The following is an 18,399-nucleotide window of genomic DNA, read 5'->3' on the forward strand; positions in this document are numbered from 1 at the left end:
CTATATTGGCCTAGAAGGAAGAGACAATAACATTTTTAGTCCCACAAAGAATTGTCATAAACAGTCATATACATGAAATCAATAAGATAAATGTTTCATCTTGGACATTTTTCCTTTCAATAAGTAAATTATAAAGAAATTTTAATGAAAATATGTATAAGATCTTTAAAATTGTTTATAAAAACAATATATTAAGTATGTATATTAATAAAATATATGTATATAATTCATCGGTTCGGTTCAGTTATTTCTTCGGGTTTTTTTTAATAAAACCGTAACCAAATCAATTACTATCGATTTTCAAAAATCTAAAATCAAACCAAACCAAATCCAAATAAAATCGGTTTTATTTTATCGATTTGGTTTAGTTTTTCGGTTTGGATCGATTTTTATCTAAACCGTGAACACCCCTATTCCAAGCCTTTAAAAATGATATACATATATCCTCAATCATACTTTTGGATCATTTATATTTTAAGCCAAATGGAAAGACACAGCACAATCTCAATGATTTATCCTATTTTATTTTATTTTTTATTCAATATTAAATAACTACATATACTAATTATTATGTTAATTACTCAGGAAATATCTTACTCACGCCAGATATTTTAACAAAACTAAGATTTTAACCTCAAAGCATGGCTATGTGGTATAAAATTAGTATGCCAGATGCATATCCTGCATTCAATTTTTTGTTATAAACATCAGGTGCGCAAAAGTATTTTCAGAAGATTCGTTACATTCAAAGGCCAAGAAGTGAAGAAAGAGTATATCCAGCCTAAAAGGGGAAGGAAAAACAAAACTATTGATAATGGAAAAAGTATTATAGCACAAAATAAGTAAGCATTCATATTTGAATTTGATGTATTTGGTTATCACATATGACCACCACAAGGATCTTTTTGTATCTTCTCTAAATTAGCATGCAGCCTAATAATCCACTTCACAATATGTTTGAAGTTTCAATTACTCAGCCTACAATTGTGATTGCCCCTAAGAACTAGACTTCACCGCGAAGCTCACTTGCTTGACTTCTCCGGCTATTCGTCAACAAGAGAAGCTTCAGAAAGATGCCAATCTTCCATGCAACATTGTTTCAGTTCTCCCGTCCAACTTGCTAATCTCCAACCACCACGTATTTCAGTCTGATCTTCTACGAAAAATAGAGAGAAAAAAAAAGGAGGTATAAATAGTATCTGGGCAAACTTCTTATGTCCATGCGTGAATGGGAGGTTGAAAGAACAACAGAAAATAAATATCATCATTCTCTTTTGTCCTCCTCAAGAACAACTTCTCCAAGACCAAACACATGATCTGCTGTAATAGATGCCTTCCTCTCCTTCCTATCCAGTTTAGACAGATCTCCTCCCACTATAACACTACTGCCTGTGAGGGACAGACCCTCCTCCTCGTCATCAAGAGCCTCCCCCGAGTATGCGTATCTGTGAAGTAGCAAAGAGATGCCAAATTAGAGACTATTTTACAGCATTGAGAGAATGACAGGATATAAAACCAAAAAGTGGAATATACAGATTTTCTAAGTTCCAACTTTCCTTTTCTCTCACCAAGTACAAACACTGTCACCACCAGAGAATTAACTTTTACAAACCTATCCCAACACATCAAAACCCAACCCTAAATACATTGGACAAACAAAACAGGTTTTCAATAGGCTTACTTAATCTTAGAACAGTTGGAAAGGCACAAGAACTATGTCGGAGCTTCAGATATCATTATTTGCACATAGAATTCATAATTACTCGTATTGGCTAGATGAAAGAAGATTCAGAGCTTTACTCATGCAGAGGATGTTGCATCCATAAACCTTCTTTGAATAATTTTATGCTAATTAGTTCGTATGACCATCTGTCCGTGCATTAGTTTCCAACTATATCAAACTGTTTTTCTGTTATAAAGATACAAGGCACTTTTTTGCCCATAAAATTAAAAGATGGGAACAAGCAAAATGCTTCATCCATTTTGATAAAACTTGTCAATTTAGGAGATGAACATCAAAAGAATCACTCACATCTTTCAACTCACATTGTTATACTTGTAAAAAACTAATTCTGCACAAACTATTTGTACAGACAAATAGAAATGCCAAAAATGATTCTGAAAGGATTCTTTATTTCCACCCAACTCCACATATTGAAGGCCAAGAATTTTTGTCACTCTTGAGCACTTTGTCTTCCTATCCTCAACTCAATATAGATCTCTTATAGTCATTGATAATGAATAGTGCATACCATCTTCCCCAGTAGCCCAAAGACTCACTTTGCAGCATCAAATCACAGTTAATCATGAATAGGTACCATTCTTTCCCTTTTTAAATGGTATCAGTAGCCATCACCAATGCATGTTTAGATCTTTCTATGACTGGAAGTAGGTTTTAATCCTCATTTCTTTACAGTAATCATCAGACAGTATCAATAGAAGCAATACTAATTATATTGGCAATAAAAGGAAGGGGTAAGGATGTTCACCTGGTTGGGTTATTCGAAGGAGCCCAGAGAATGCATATTACCCATAAAAGCAAGTATGCTAGTAATGTCCAGAAAGCAGGTATAAACCAGGCTCTTCGCCACAACTCACTCAATGGATCACTTGCATTAAAGTACAGCTGAATAAACAAGGAAATTAGCTTTCGTAGAGAAATCAAGAAAACTCAAACACAGTGATATGACATGAAGAGATGCAGAGCGAAACTTTTGGAGGAAATCATCAACAGCACAAGATATGCATTGTTGCATAATACAGTAAGTACTTAGAGAAACTTCCAGATACAGAGAGACTTAAAATATTGTGGAAAGAAGAAGAAACAGAACCATAAAAGATACCTCATAGCCAATCCAAGCAACAGAGAGAAGAACTGAAACAGCTAGAGAATTGGTAAATTTTCGGTACAGTTCAAGCTTGGCCAGGCTTCTCCGAACCTGAGGTCCATATGGGCAAAAAGGAAGCTTTCAGTTTACATACAAGGATGTGTGAGTTGTTGTCCTCTCACATTGAAGAAGATCAATAACACTTTCCAGTCAAAGAAATTACAAAACAACTTAAAACAGTTGACAATCATGTAAACCTTCTCCTACGCGTTAAGAAGAGTTAAAAAGAGTGTGATGGACTATTATTGGTTCTATTGGTGCAGTTCTCCATGTCTACCAGCCAGAGTTCAAAGGAATCAGTTACCTCCACCAAACAATAAAAAGAGAAAGAATATGATTATGATGAAAATGCAATATTTTCCTTTGAGCAAAGAAGAGATTGGGAAAGCGTGAAATCTGACAGTAAATAGATGATCAACCATCCTTTGTTTATTTAATTATTTTTTAAGAAGGTAAAACTGATCAACCATCTTATTTTTGTGACTAGTACTTTTTCACCAATCTATGACTGCTAGAATAAAGAGAAGGAAAGTTGTCATCACCTGAAGCTTCTCTAATGTTTTGGACAATGAGGAAAATATCCATACGATGAAGCAGGAATCTAATAAAGCAACAGGTAACACCAAAAAGATTCTCGCTTTTCCAGAGAAGTCATTGATATTACCCAAATGTTCAACCAGCTCCAAGGCTTCAGAAGCTAGAAAGTATACCACACCCAAAAGAAGTACCTTTGAGGTTATACCTCCCAGTGTGGGTCTTACAACACCATAGCCCATCGATACCACTAGAAGAAGTAAACGTGAGACAGTCTTCTTGATAGCACTGAAGGTAACAGCCCACATGGTGATTCCCATTGGCCTGCTTCCTGTAGCATTAAAATTTGCATATTCAAAATACCAAAGAGCCATTTCACACATTCCAAGACCAATCACGGCAGTAATGTGATAGTGCAATTGTATTATATCCTTCCAATGTTGCACAAACCGTAAAAACCACAAGAGACCAAGAATGAGGTATGCTAGAGACATCAAACCGTAAAATGTCATCAGTGGTGCCATCTTCCCAGGTAGATAGCCTTCTGGGTTTCTCCAAACAGTTCTACCACTAATTAATGTGCCCTTGAGTTCTGGATTGCAGAACATAAAATAGAGATAATACATTCCAGTCTTGTTGATCTGAACATTATTGAATACCATATTAGCTTCTTCATTGTTTCCCTCAAAGGACGTCTGAATCCGTTTTGGCCACCCAGGGTTCTCAGGATCTTGATGGATTATAACCTCTCCTACCTTGCAGGATCCATCTTTGGCAAGAGCCGGGGTGCAGCATATTGCATCAGAATTCAGATAGGAACCCCCAATTTCGTTCCTGTCTTTGACCTCCAGTATTATGGCTTCAACAATTCCAGTACTCTGCTGCATCTCATTTTGCTTATTTGCAGCCTCCTTTGTTCTTCTAAAGATGATTGACTCAAACCTGAAATCATTATGGACGGCATCCATGAGTCACTGAAATTATTCATTACATATTTTGGATTCTATTTATGAATCACACACCATCAATACCCAATAAATGCATTAGCTAATGAAAAATAAAATAAAAAAGAACTTGGTTATGCAAAGACAAACATCAAAACATTTTATTTCTGGAGAACACATTGAAATTTTTATCTATTCGGAAATATCTGAACTTCTCCATGACTTATTCCACCTAGACGTTTTTTGTCAATCTTTAATCATAGAAAATTTCATCAAAACACTGTCCTGGTACAAATCCTACATCTTGTAGGATTATTATGCTTCACCAATTTTTCTGTGCAACCAAAACTGAAATTAATCCATAAATCGATTTCAACAACAACAATAAACCCAGTAAAATCCCATAGGCAGGGTCTCGGTGGGTAGTGTGTATGCAAACCTCACCCCTACCTTATGATGATAGGATGGTAAAATATTTCTTAAAGAAAACAATCTCCATGGAGAACATTTACACCCACCAAATGCTTAAAAAACATAACTTTATGTATTTCACTCTTTGCATACTCTCTTTATTACTTCCTGTTGTTTCAGTTGCCTCTGTTATCTTATTATTTAACTACTAGTGCTCTCATCTGCATTATTGTCAGCATTACTTACTTTTTACTTTTACATTCTTGATTTTGATATGTTTTACTTGAATCAAACGTCTATTGAAAACAACCTCTCTACCACCTTCACAAGGCAGGGTTAAGGCTTCAACACATGGCTCTATCCAAACCCCACTTGTGAATACACTGGGTATGTTATTGTTGTTGCATTCTACTTCCTCTAGCACACTAAAAAGATTTGATTGGACATAATTCTGCAGAATAAATTCATCTACCTAACTCCTTCACATTGTAAAATAGCATTCAAAAACCATCACCCATGTTGTGAATACCCTTTTCAAATCTTGACAAAACAAATAAGATTCACATTGTTCCCTAGCCATCTTTAATTTAATATCACATCCACATCTACAACTTACAACACTACAATAATTTCTTCAAATAGCTCAGAAAAAAATTCACCAAACACCAGAATACCTTTAAAATCAAATGTAGAACTGGAAAAACAAAAGGGTACTGAATTTTGGTACCTGATAAAGGATTTTCCATTAATGGGTTTATTATTATTGTTATTACTGTCATCAGAAACGAGAAGAGGGGAATCTTGAACCTTAGAAGCATAAAGACCTTCACTACCACCATGAAAGAAAAATGAATTGAAACGAGGAATGAAAGCTTCATCTTTGTACTCATGGATCGACCCATTTACTACCATTACCCAACTGCTCAGAAAGAGTAGTCCTTCAATTACATACATTAGATCACATTTACCCTTTCTGTATCTCATTTTCCTATGGCTCACTGGATGTATAATTTGTACGATGAAGGTCAAAAAGTGGGTTCTTGCGTGAAAATGAATTCAAAGAAGAAGAAAAAAGGGAGAGATGATGAAGAAGAAGAAAGTGAGAGTTGAATACCGGTTAAGGGTATTTGTTTTGTCAAAGCTAATTAAAGTATGCTACTAATTGCTTATTAAAGTCTGAGGGACCATGTTTTATCCTCTTAATATAATTAAATACTCACTATCATTTCATTTCATTACAAAGCGGTGATTCTACTGCTTTCTTTATGAGTGATTTCTTAGGAGCTGATTGCTAAGAATTAATCCCTCTTTAACTAATGAAAATAATTAATTAAATGGAAAAAAGGTTAAAAATGTCCTTAAACTATGTGAAAGAAATAAAAATGTCTTTCATTTATAGTTTGACTCAAAAACGCTCTTATCGTTAGTTAATATTTTGGTTAAAAAATGTCATTGTTGTCGATAATTTGATCCAGAAATGCCCTTATAGTTACTAAATGAGTCAAGAATGCTTTTTTCTGAATAAATATATTTTTCCCCTTTTTAAACACATCTAAATCACTTCAACAAATTAAAATGTAGGCTTTTTAATCTCATTTTATCAATTAAAATAGAATAATTTCATGTATCCTTTCGAACTATAATATATGCCATATATAAAATATCATAATATCCATCATTAATTTTTATTTATATAACGATAAAAAATAATTATAAAAAAATAAGAATTTTTTTCATTTTTCATTTTTTCTGAATTGAAGTAAGATAACATTTCCTAATTTAAAAAAAGGAAAAAGGACAAATATACCCCCGAACTATCAAATATCATGCAAATACTCTCCGTCATACTTTAGGGACATTAGTGCCCCTGCCGTCCAAAAACTAGAGCATATATACCCTTTATACTAACGGACATACACGTGTCATAATCTTATCTACCGGCCTGATATTTATTAAATATCGGATCGACGGATAAGATTGTGTCACGTGTCCCTATTTAATCTTCCGTTAAAGTGAAGGTCATATATGCTCTAGTTTTTGGACGGTAGGGACACCAATGTCCCAAAAATATGACGGAGGGTATCTGCATACCATTTACAATAGTCCGGGGTATATTTGTCCTTTTTTCCTTTAAAAAATATTATTAGAAAAAAGAATGTGTTAAAAAAGAAAGTAAGTAATATATTTATTTGAAAAATGAACATTTCTGACCTATTAAATAGCAATAAGGGTATTTTTGGACCAGAGTATTGATGACAAGAGTATTTTTGGACCAAACTACAAATAAAGGACATTTTTGTTCCTTTCGCATAGTTTAAGGACATTTCTAACCCTTTTTTCCTGAATTAAATGACATTTAAGAATGAAAAAAGTAACATCCGGGGTCTTGTTGTCTCTCAACACACATGTAAGTGTACATAGTCACAAATAATAAAGTGAAAGTAAACAATCAGGATGTCGAACCTCATAGGGACTTAAAGCGCTAACAAATTCTTGATTGATGTTACTAAGATTATAGTAACAAATGTTGTCCAATTTCAAGAAAAGTGGTTGTTTGTTTATTTTAATAAATTTATACTAAATCAAGAATATTAAAAATGATTAAATTGCTAAAGTTGTTCATAGATATATTAGGACCTAGGGTTAGACGTTTACATAATCCCAACATATTTACATATAGTTAAGCTAATTTAAGATATTTATCGAATTATTGAGTCACATGGTTGATATTATGGTCATGGTCTCTTGATCGTCTAAATGTCTATCAAGATTAAAATTCTAACTACATTGTTGAGTGAGGATAGTCAACTAATCTGAAGCATTTATATATCTTTTTGTATTTTAGGCAAGTAGGACATAATAAGTATGTCTCTATACTAGCCACAAACCTGTTCGCGGACACATCCTACTCCTCTTAACCACGTTCTATTCTCATTTTCTGTCTCTCGTCTTCTACAAGCAATCAATTATTTAATTTATCTTATTGGTCATGAAGCAATATAATATATAATAATAAGCATAATATTAAAAAGAACAAAACGTGATGGTAGAATCCATATTAACAATCTATATATATAAACTACAATGTTTATACTATGACCATAATCTTAAATAGGGCTTTTATATACTCAAAATTCAATTACAACGCTAGGATTCAAGTAAAAGACTAAAAATCATACTGAGAAACGAGACAAAGAAGTAATCTGAGACTTTATTCTTGCTATATTTTTTAAAATATTCGCCCGCTGCTAAAAATGACTAAGGAGATGTATTTATAATATTTCTCCAAACTTAATCTGATTTTTTAGCTCTTTTTGCCTATGTCTCAAAACACCTTACATAAGTAATAAAAAATGGAATTGGATATAAAAAAAAATAGTACTCGGTAAAATTATTCTTAAAACAAAGTAAATATGAAGAAAATAATAGTAAAAATTAAATGTATACTAGTCCAATATCACAATCACCACCAACACTTCTAACTTAACCCTCACTTGCCTATGCAAGTTTGATAGATTAATTTCACCAAGCTAGATTACTAAGACTTCTTTAACATGCAAGCGACTCTCATACAAAGTGCCTTGAATAATTCCAATCTAGACAACATTGCCTCTAGAATTGACTCTTCAATTAATAGATAGAACAAATAATTACAATCATATCATCAAGTAAGAAGTTGAATATATCACTTAGTTTAAATTACTTATGTGCCTTCACTTTTTAAGAAAGATGACCCCTCAAACATTCATAATATATCACAATTTTTAGGGCATATGAATGAAATAATATCACACTCTTAGAAGAGAATTTATATGCATACAATGTTTAACATTGACTTGCCATTAGTTGATAGTCCATTAAAAAAAGAGATATAAACTTGGAATCAAACAATCTTTATTTAGTTGTAATGTTGGATAAGGGATAGATATAAATTATTTGGTAAACATAGTGGCTACTCTTCCTATGCATTTAACTTGTAACAATTACGTTTGTCTCTTTAGGGGTACATGACTGGGTTGATTCAGTTTTTTCAAATATCAAATCAAATTATTTATGTCAAATTTTTTAAATTTATAAATGAAATCAAACTAATTAAACTCGAATTTTAACCTCGGCTTTTTTCGAGTTTTTCCGATAAATTATTCGTACAAATATATAGTAATTAACTTATACTCCAATTTTTTTTAGTTCTATCAAAATATAACTATCTAAGGTGTTTCTAAAAAAAAAAGTAACACAAAATATGAGATGAGTGATAACACTAACATATTCAATAAAAAATAATAATGAAATCGCATAAAATAAATATTGTAAATTAATAAGTCATGGTGAAAATGATCATAATTTAAAAGTATTAAATCATGCTAAAATAAGTCTAATAAGTATTAATTACATGGTTAAACATTAAAGAAAAAAAAATAAGTTATGTATTTTAAATGTCTAAAACAATGTAAAACTAAAGAACAAATATTCAACATTATTGTCATTCTTAGTGTTGAATTCGTTTTTTTTGTTAACATTAATATTGATTTGGTTTTGAATTGAGCTTTATTAGAGTTATTAATATCTATGGACTATAACCTTTATTGGACAATTTAAAATTGTAAGTCTCAAAAAACTTGAAATAGTATATTAAAAGATAAAAATTATGAAAATGTATAAGAAATATTTAGAAATTATATCATAATAAATATTTTTATGTATAAAATAAATTTCAAAAATTATATATATAATGTCAGGTTGATTTGGTCTCGGATTAAATTTTTTTAGTTAAAACCAATTCAACCCAAGTATAGTTATGTTTTTTTTTTCAATACCAAACCAAATCAAATCAATCAATTAGTTACGTTTCTTTTCGGTTTGACTCAATTTGTAATTTGGTTCGATTTTCGATTCAATTTTGTACCCCAATCTCCCTTATGTCACCCAATTTCAACTCTTCTTTACCTTTTTTTTTTATATATATATCTTTCATCTCCAAGTATTCACCCTATTTTTTCATACATCATTAGCAAGAACAAGTTTTTTCAACTGTATATTTTTTCAGTTCTTTTTTGTGCTCATGTTACTACAATGGCTAACTTTTCAATATATGGGCATTATTTTAATTTTCTTTTCCTTCTCTCTACACGAATTTTCATTTATTCATCATTTTTTCCCTTTATTTTTAAGTTTTACTTTAAAGTGCACTAAACATTTTCGGAATTAAATTAATTCAAGGTTAGCCAACTAAAAGCCTAATTAAGCAATTATCCAAAAAAAAAATAAGTTAACAAGCTCAAAAGGAATAACAACGGGTAGTGTAAGGATAAATAAAAACAAAATTAAAGGCTTAACAAAGAAATATTTTAATCACATTCTATAATTATACATTTCATTTCACTTTGTACATATATCGAACAAGTTTTAAATATCTACACAAATATGGAATATTCAAAATACTCACTACACTGACACATAAATAATAAAATCGATTCACCAACAATTCTCTACTTAACAATACAATCACATTCAATGAAATATTTTAAGCCTTTTTTATTTGTCCAGAGTCAATCTTAGAACTTATATATGTATCTTAAAATAAAATATATCTACATTTTATGTACAATACTTTTTAAAGATTTACCTAATTCTTATCTTGACATATCTATATTAAACACCTAGCTTATTAAGGCGTTTGAGTTACCCTACCCTTTTTATTTCTAAAAGATCAAAAAAAAAAAAAACAAAAAAACTACAACGTACGATTGAAATGACTCTCAAAAATAAAAATCAATGATTGTACTAACAAAATAGCTGTTAGCACGATATAATATTACTAACTACTTAATAAATTGCTAAATAAATTTATCCTACAATTACCATTAGAGATCAAAATATTAGAACTTAACTCCTAATATAAAATGCAAGAAACAAATCAAAATAAACTCAAGTGACCAAAACTAAAAATAATCAAGGAATCATAATTGTACAGACCCAAATATCAAATAAATGAAATTTTCCCTTTAATTAAAGATGAGTAAATTTTAGGTTTAGCAAACATAAAAATCACATTAGCGCTCTATAGCTACAGTTTTGCTATTTGCACTCCAAGCATCAAATTTGTATAAAATCCCAGACAACATTTGATTGTATAAAATCACAAGCATCTAATTTGTATAAATCGCAATGATTTGTATAAATCGAGCATCCGTGTCTATGAAAATTGCGATTGTATATGTATATGTTCTTTGTGTTTGTATATCTGCATAAAATTTGAATTCGTATACAATTGAATCGAGTTAAAACAATTGTGTTTGTATAAAGCGAGAAAGAGAGAAAGACAAAAGAGAACTGGGCAGGGGAAGATTTGTATTTGTATAATTATAAGTGTATAGGACAAAGATATATGCATTTATATTTGTATAACAGTTCGCTCTCGCTTTATACAAACACAAACACAATTTACCCTGTTTTTGACTGTGCTGGAGTATCTACGAGTGTGCCCAACTACACACAAGAAGAAGATAGTGGCTTTCAAACTCCTAATGTTGTAAATTTGGGATTTGAAGAATTCAACGAAGGAAATTATGATTTTGTATGACAACGTCAATTTCAAAACTCACAATTTCATGCTGGGAGATTGAGTTTTTCGACGGTAAATAATATACTCTTTAAATAATTTATAGAATATTTTATTTATATTAAATTATATGTTAATGATTTACATCTTATTCCAGGATGACATGTCACAAAATCAAAATGATGATGAAGTTGGACCTTCACAACAATATGTATGTTGTTATAATCGATAAATTTTCAATTTTGACATTTATAAAATATTAATAGAATTCAGTAATAAATATAATTTGGCAGGACATCAACAACCCTCGAAGAAAAACAATGCCACACGTACCCACCACCTGTGGAACCGGTAGACATAAACAATAACAACAACCGCATCAAGACAGACGATAATCTTTAGAAGTGTTGTCTTTTATATTTTCTATCATGTCCCTTATATATGTTCTATCAATTTTTTACAAATTATATATATATATATATATATATAAAATTGAAGTTTTCGAACTCCAACATATATGCATGGTTCATGATTACTATAAATTATTTAAAGAGTATATTGTTTTTTTTTTTACCTTGATATGAAGTATAATTTTTCTCATGTTTTCAACATATTCATCAATAAGGCATTTCCACCAAAATAAAGTATGACTAAAGAAGGTTGAATTTTATCATTCTGCAAGTGAATAAACCAAATTATAATTTCACATAAAAAAAGTTGAAGAAAAAAAATATCAACTAAGTAGTAAATAAGGTCTAAATTATTGGATTTAGTTCGTTTGAAAAGCCACAAAGGAATGGCTAGCAATAAGGTCTAAACTATTTTTATGCATCATATCAACAACTATGTATTATTATTATTAGACTTTTAACAAACGAGAATTTTTTTTTTTTAAAAAAACTAACAGCCTACAAGGCTCATTGGCGGCTGAGCCTTACAAGGCTCATCGGAATTTGAACCTTGTAAGGCTCATTGGAATTTGAGCCTCATTTTAGAAAACCTAATTTAAACGGTGTTAAGAATTATTGCCCTTTTGGTTTCATAATTAATTGAGTTACCCTTTTGAAATTTTCGAAAAAAATTGTTGCCCTTTTAATTTCGGACTCCAATATAACATAATTAGTCTTAAACTTCAGCAATTAAATTCTGCCTTCAGATTAGTTATCATATTTAAGTTTCAATACAGATTTAACATAAACAGAATGTTAATTCTGCCTTATTATTATAGGCTTAGCTTTAGATGTTTAAGAATTGATTTTGGAAAATGAATAAGAAGATCATGTATTAGCCTCTGAAATGGAATTAAGCTAGCATTTGACTATAGAGATTTCTAAATATTTTTGGCAAATTATTTTTAGGTGAAGTTTTGGTTAAACGAATGTTTTGAATCATTCACCATGTGTTTTCGAGAAAAATATTTGAATTTTTAAAAATATATGATTTAAATTCATAAGTTTCAAACTATTGAAAATAATCATAAATATGTATTATCATTTTATAATAAACATGTTCTGTAATAAATTAAACTCAAAGATTACTTTTATTATATGAGCATCCAATTTTAATTTCTACATTACTTTTAACAAGTTCTAGGGAACAATACCATCACATACATAACAACAAATACAATTATAAATAGAAGTACAATACATAACTTGAGTGATGAGTACCTTTATGGTGCGTTTCTCAAACTTGTCAAAGTGGAATTAACAAGGAAAAATTACACAACAAAATAAACATGTAATGTAATATATATTTATGATAAATCAATATAGTTTAGAATAATTACAATTTGTAGCTTCTCCTCTCTCCTCTCGCCTCTCACTGTGATGTTCCAAGTAACATAACTGACAAAGGTATTGTTTTTTAATTGATTTATATTTATTTGTTTGTTTGAATATTGTCATGTTATGGACTTGTATTCATTTATTTTGTACCTGTATTTCTTTTACAGTTTTTGTATTTGAATGGAAACTGATACAACTATTTGATTGTTTTTGTATTTTATATTTATTTAATATATTTTGTTCTAAAGTGCATCTTGTATTTTATTTTGAATTGTTTTTTGTTTTATTTAATGTATATAATTTTTTGTATTTATTTAATGTATTTGTTTTATTTTATATTTATTTTGTGTTGTATTATGTATTTATTTAATGCACAACTGTATTTATATTCTGTATCAATTGTATTCATAATGCAACGAATACCACATGTATTCATTATCTCTCCTCTCTCCTCCCTCTCTCATTCTCACCGCCTCTCGCTTCCTAATATATATATATATATAGGAGAGGTGATAACGCCTACATGTCAGCACCACAAAAAGTAGATTTTTTAAATAATTAAAGTAATTACATTAATAATAATAATAATTATTACTAATTTTGAATTAATAAAAACGTTTTTACTATTACAATTAAATAATAATTTTATTATTTTGTTTTTAAAATGATTTTACAGTAGTTTTTACAATTAAATGATAAAAATCTAAAACAGTTCTAAAAACTAGGGTATGTGATTCCTTCTTTAGTGGGAAGTTATCACAGTTTGTTAAAATTAATAATTAAAAGTTAAATCTAATTTTTTATTTAAAATGAACTTGAGTTTTAAAAATATAACCAATTTAAAAATATATAAAGTTTTAACATTCATTTTAAAAATCTACCTATATATAATAGGAGAAGAAAAAGTGGCACATGCCAACACCACAGAAAATCAGATTTTTTAAATAGTTTAAATTAATTATATGTAATTTCTTTAAATACCAAATTAACAAATTACTATTTTATTTTATTTTTCAAAAAAAATGATTTTAAAGCATTTTCAATTAAATGAGATATGATTTTAAAACAGTTTTAAAAATTAACATGATGAAATTGTGAATCTGTATTTAAGTGAAAATAGAAAACTTTAAAATATTGAAAAAAATTAACGTTTCTATCTATACTAGATATAAGAAGCCCGTGATAGCACGAGCCCAATATATGTTACTTTTTTGTTTTAATAAATGTGATACAAATGTAATTTGGAGTCATCCAAAAATTTCTACTTTTAAAAAGATTTTAATTTATTAATTATTGTAACTTATTATACTTTCTACGTAATTTTTACATAATATATATTACTCTCTTTTTCTCAATTTATGATGCACAAGCGGAATTTCTAGAGTCACCAAAAAAAATTTAAAATACTTTTTTTTTAGATATTTTATGATTTATAATATTATTTATGCATTATTCACATAATATATATTATTTCCTTTTTCCCAATTTATGTGACATAAATAAAAATTCGAGAGTCAACCAAAATAATAAATTATTTTATATTTTAAATTGTTATTATTTTGATTTATAGTCATTTTTATGAAAGTATCAAATATATAACATATTAAAAGATGAAGTAAGACAAATAAATTAACACAAAGAAATTTTCAATGTATTGCTTCTTGCCACTCATTAATATATATATAATAATAAAAATAATAATTAGTTTATCATTTCTAAAAAAATGTTGAAATTTCATGAACAAATTATTTTAATTTTAATATTGTGATTTATAGTTTTTTTTAAAAATATAATTATCAAATATATAACAAATTAAAAAATAAACTAAGGCAAATAAATTAACACAGAAAAATTTTCGAAGCTTGGGTTGGATTATTGTGTGTTAAAGCGATGGCGTATGTAGAGGACACTTTAGTCCACACACTCAAAAAGTATACGTAGTTGCTATAGTAAGATTCTCTTTAGGTCCAATTATATTGCTTCACTCTAATTGAAATGACTGAAATACTCCTCAAAAGCCAAGCAGACATGTTGAGAAGGTGTGTGCTTATTCCCATTTATAAGATAGTACTAGACGCAAGTGCCCGTGCTAGCACGGGTTCGATAACTGTTATTTTCTTGGTCTCACTTTATGTGACATAGATAAAATTTAGAGAGTCAATTAAATTTTTATATTATTTTTAAATATTTTAGTTGTTAACGATTGTAATTTATAATATTTTTACATAATTTTTCAATAAAATATGTTACTTCTCTTGTCCATATATATATAGTACAAAAAGAATTTTAAGAGCCAATATGTTGTTAATTATTGATATTTACAATACATTTTACGTAGTTTTCAAATTAAATAATACATGTTACTTCTTTTGTCCCATTTGATGTGACATAAACAAATTAATTTTATGAATTAGTCAAATTTTTTTATAAGAAATTGAATTTTTTATATGTTTTTCAAAATTTTTTTAAGTTATCAATTATCATGATTTATAGTATGTTTTAAGCAATTTTAAAAATACATTTTTTTTTAAAAAAAAGACAAACAAATTAAAACGGAGGGAAAAAGTAATAGAAGTGTGGAACTACACAGGTGAAGCAGGCATGTTGACCGTCACCTATGTGGTTATCCACACTTATAATTAAGTAGTAGATTTTAAATATATAATTTTTTTAAAAAATAAGACAAACAAATTAAAACGGAGGGAAAAGATAGTTGAAGTGTGGAACCACACAGGTGAAGCAGGCATGTTAACCGTCACCTGTGTGGTTATCCACACTAATAATAAGATAGTATATTAGAACTAGATATAAGTGCTCGTACTAGCACGGGCCCAATATCTATTATTTTTTTGTCTCACTTTTTGTGACATAGATAAAATTTAGAGAGTCAATTAAATTTTGATATGATTTTTAAATATTTAAAGTTGTTAATTGTTGTTGTTTTATTAAAAAAGATATATACAAGGAAAATGACTGAGTTTTGAAAAATCGATTAAACTTATGATTTAAGAGAAATCGAATTTCAAAAAATCAGAGTGGCCACTTAATTTTTTAGTAAAAATCAAGAAAAAAAACTTAAAGTTTTCAAAAGATTTAAACAGATAAAATCAATTGAAAATAACAGGGTTCGAAGTTCAATGTACATTCCGAGAAGGTGTTAGGCCCTCGAAATGCCCGCTAACTTGCAGTTGACAGGCGATTTGACTAATTTTGAAATTTTAACTAAGTAAAAGAACTCATAACGACTTTGACTAATTTTGAAATTTTAACTAAGTAAAAGAACTTATTTATTTTAACTAATTTTTGAAATTTTAACTAAATAAAAGAACTCGTTTATTTTAACTAATTTTGGAAATTTTAACTAAGTAAAAAACTCATTTATTTTAACCTACCTATTTATTACTATTATTATTTTTATCATTTTTATTTATCTAAGGGGAAATGAACTAAAGGGGAATTTTCTAAAGGGGAATAACATGTGATAAGACGAAACATAAAAGTAAAGCTAAGTATGCAAATATTTCAATTTGGATATATATGTATATATGAAAGGAAATGGTTATCTTCGGAAATTTAATTAAGTTAAAACCAATTCACAAATAAATGTTAGTCGACATAACAAGCAAATAAATAAGAGCAAAAGGGAAGAGATATAAAATTTGGGCTTTTGGCCCAAAGTCGAATTCGTCTGGACTGTTTTCTTGTATACCAGCCCATACACTAAATGCATACACTCTATTTCATCTTCCGAACACCTGTAATTTCGTTTTTAATCATGTATACGTTGTCCTTTGGCTTGTATATCATGTATACTGTTGTATACCAGTGTATCATAGCGTATATCGGCACGTGTATAGTCCATTTTGGATTTCTCCAAGACCTGCAAATCAGTCCCTGCCCCTGTAATTTCTCCCCTTTCACTCGAACAAGATGAGGTTGACCCAAGGAAATTTAACTCGAAGATATGCAAAGAGGGGAGTCCGAAGTAGACTCAAATGGAGTTTTCACATGTGCAACAAACGAAAAGAAAGGGAAAACAAATTAGTATTAAACTCATAGCAACGTTAATCATTTAAGGAAAACTGAGCATTTAAAATTGCAAATCTTAATTCTAGCCAAATGGTCAGTGGCTTCCTAAGTTTATGTACTAATAAATAAATAAATGTGAAAGCAATATTACTATACAAATCTAAGAAGACAAATTTAAATATAATTCATATGCATCAAGTGAAGATGATGAAGTAAGAAACAATATTTTTGACATAAAGATAATGCACTTGGATCAATGAGATATAACTGCGTTGAACAAATGACAATTCATAGAGTTGATATGGTCATTTGAAGGAGACTTCACTCATAAATGTGAAGAAAATCCATAATGAATGAACAAACCCAACAAATGACAAAATAAATTAATAAAGTAAAGTACCTTAATTTGAACGCTAACATGAGACGGCTAACGAAAATTTCGAAATTTAGCATGGTAACTAAGAGCAATGAAACACTTTTTTTTATAACTATTAGGCTAACGGGTTCCGATGAATGGAGAGATGTATATTAGTAATGAAATGACAGTTAAACCCAATGACATGAAATGAGTAAGAAATCTTAACTACAAGACTATAAACAAGAGTAAAGTAGAAAGCTATAACAACCTTAAATCGGAAATCGAAAACATGATATAGGTGAACAATGTTCCAGCCAAAACGAAAGTAGAGCTTACACTTCATGGGACTAAGCTAATATTAATGAGAATCTACAACAATAACTAAAGGAAGAAACAAATAAAAGACAAGCAACCAAGATTACTATAGCTTCATTTAAATCGATTTGTATCTTAGTAATATGCCTTACATCGTGGAGGACAAAGGGTAGCAACAATAGCTAGTGGTAAGCTCTTACACTGCCATTTTATACCACTTAAAAATATATATATACATGACCATATCTTTCATAAGCAGCATGAGCAGATCATATATAGGAACCACCAAGTTACCAAATCAAATCACATAGTGAATTAAATTCACATAGCATGCATCTGAATTTAGCCGAAATAGCAAAACAAATTTAAGAGGAGGAGAGGTTACCTTCTTTGGAGCAGCATTCCGGGATGAAAATGAGTAGACGAGCAGCGATTGTTCCACCAACGACTTTGGTCTCGAGACAACTAACAAAAAAGCGAATCAAAATTGAACAAAGGTCCTCTCGCAACTTCGGATGAGAGAATCGGCTGGAATTTTTTTAAGTATGAAAGTGTTTGTTCAGAAGAGAAT

At 29.5% G+C, this 18,399-nt stretch overlaps 2 protein-coding genes across 3 annotated transcripts in view; one reads left to right on the plus strand and one right to left on the minus strand.

Moving 5' to 3' along the window:
- Window positions 1-18,399, plus strand: part of LOC125823741 (ABC transporter I family member 6, chloroplastic) — a 377,846-nt gene that overhangs the window by 217,218 nt on the left and 142,229 nt on the right. The window lies entirely within an intron of this gene.
- Window positions 809-5,891, minus strand: LOC125823726 (uncharacterized). Its single transcript, XM_049503100.1, has 5 exons — window positions 5,505-5,891; window positions 3,431-4,364; window positions 2,844-2,939; window positions 2,490-2,626; window positions 809-1,445 (listed from the first exon to the last, which is right to left on the minus strand). Exons 1-5 carry the CDS (start codon window positions 5,759-5,761, stop codon window positions 1,265-1,267), a joined length of 1,605 nt encoding a protein of 534 aa, XP_049359057.1. The 5' UTR covers window positions 5,762-5,891; the 3' UTR covers window positions 809-1,264.

The sequence above is a fragment of the Solanum verrucosum genome, unplaced genomic scaffold, assembly GCF_900185275.1.
Source record: "Solanum verrucosum unplaced genomic scaffold, falcon-dt-bn FXZP01000093.1, whole genome shotgun sequence".
Classification (NCBI taxonomy): domain Eukaryota; kingdom Viridiplantae; phylum Streptophyta; class Magnoliopsida; order Solanales; family Solanaceae; genus Solanum; species Solanum verrucosum.

Coding starts and splice junctions, on each gene's coding strand:
- LOC125823726 (XM_049503100.1), bottom strand. CDS start 5,761: ATGAGATACAGAAAGGGTAAATGTGATCTAATGTATGTAATTGAAGGA. Junction 4,365..5,504: donor AATGGAAAATCCTTTATCAG/GTACCAAAATTC, acceptor TAATGATTTCAG/GTTTGAGTCAATCATCTTTA. Junction 1,446..2,489: donor CCTTCGAATAACCCAACCAG/GTGAACATCCTT, acceptor GCTACTTCACAG/ATACGCATACTCGGGGGAGG.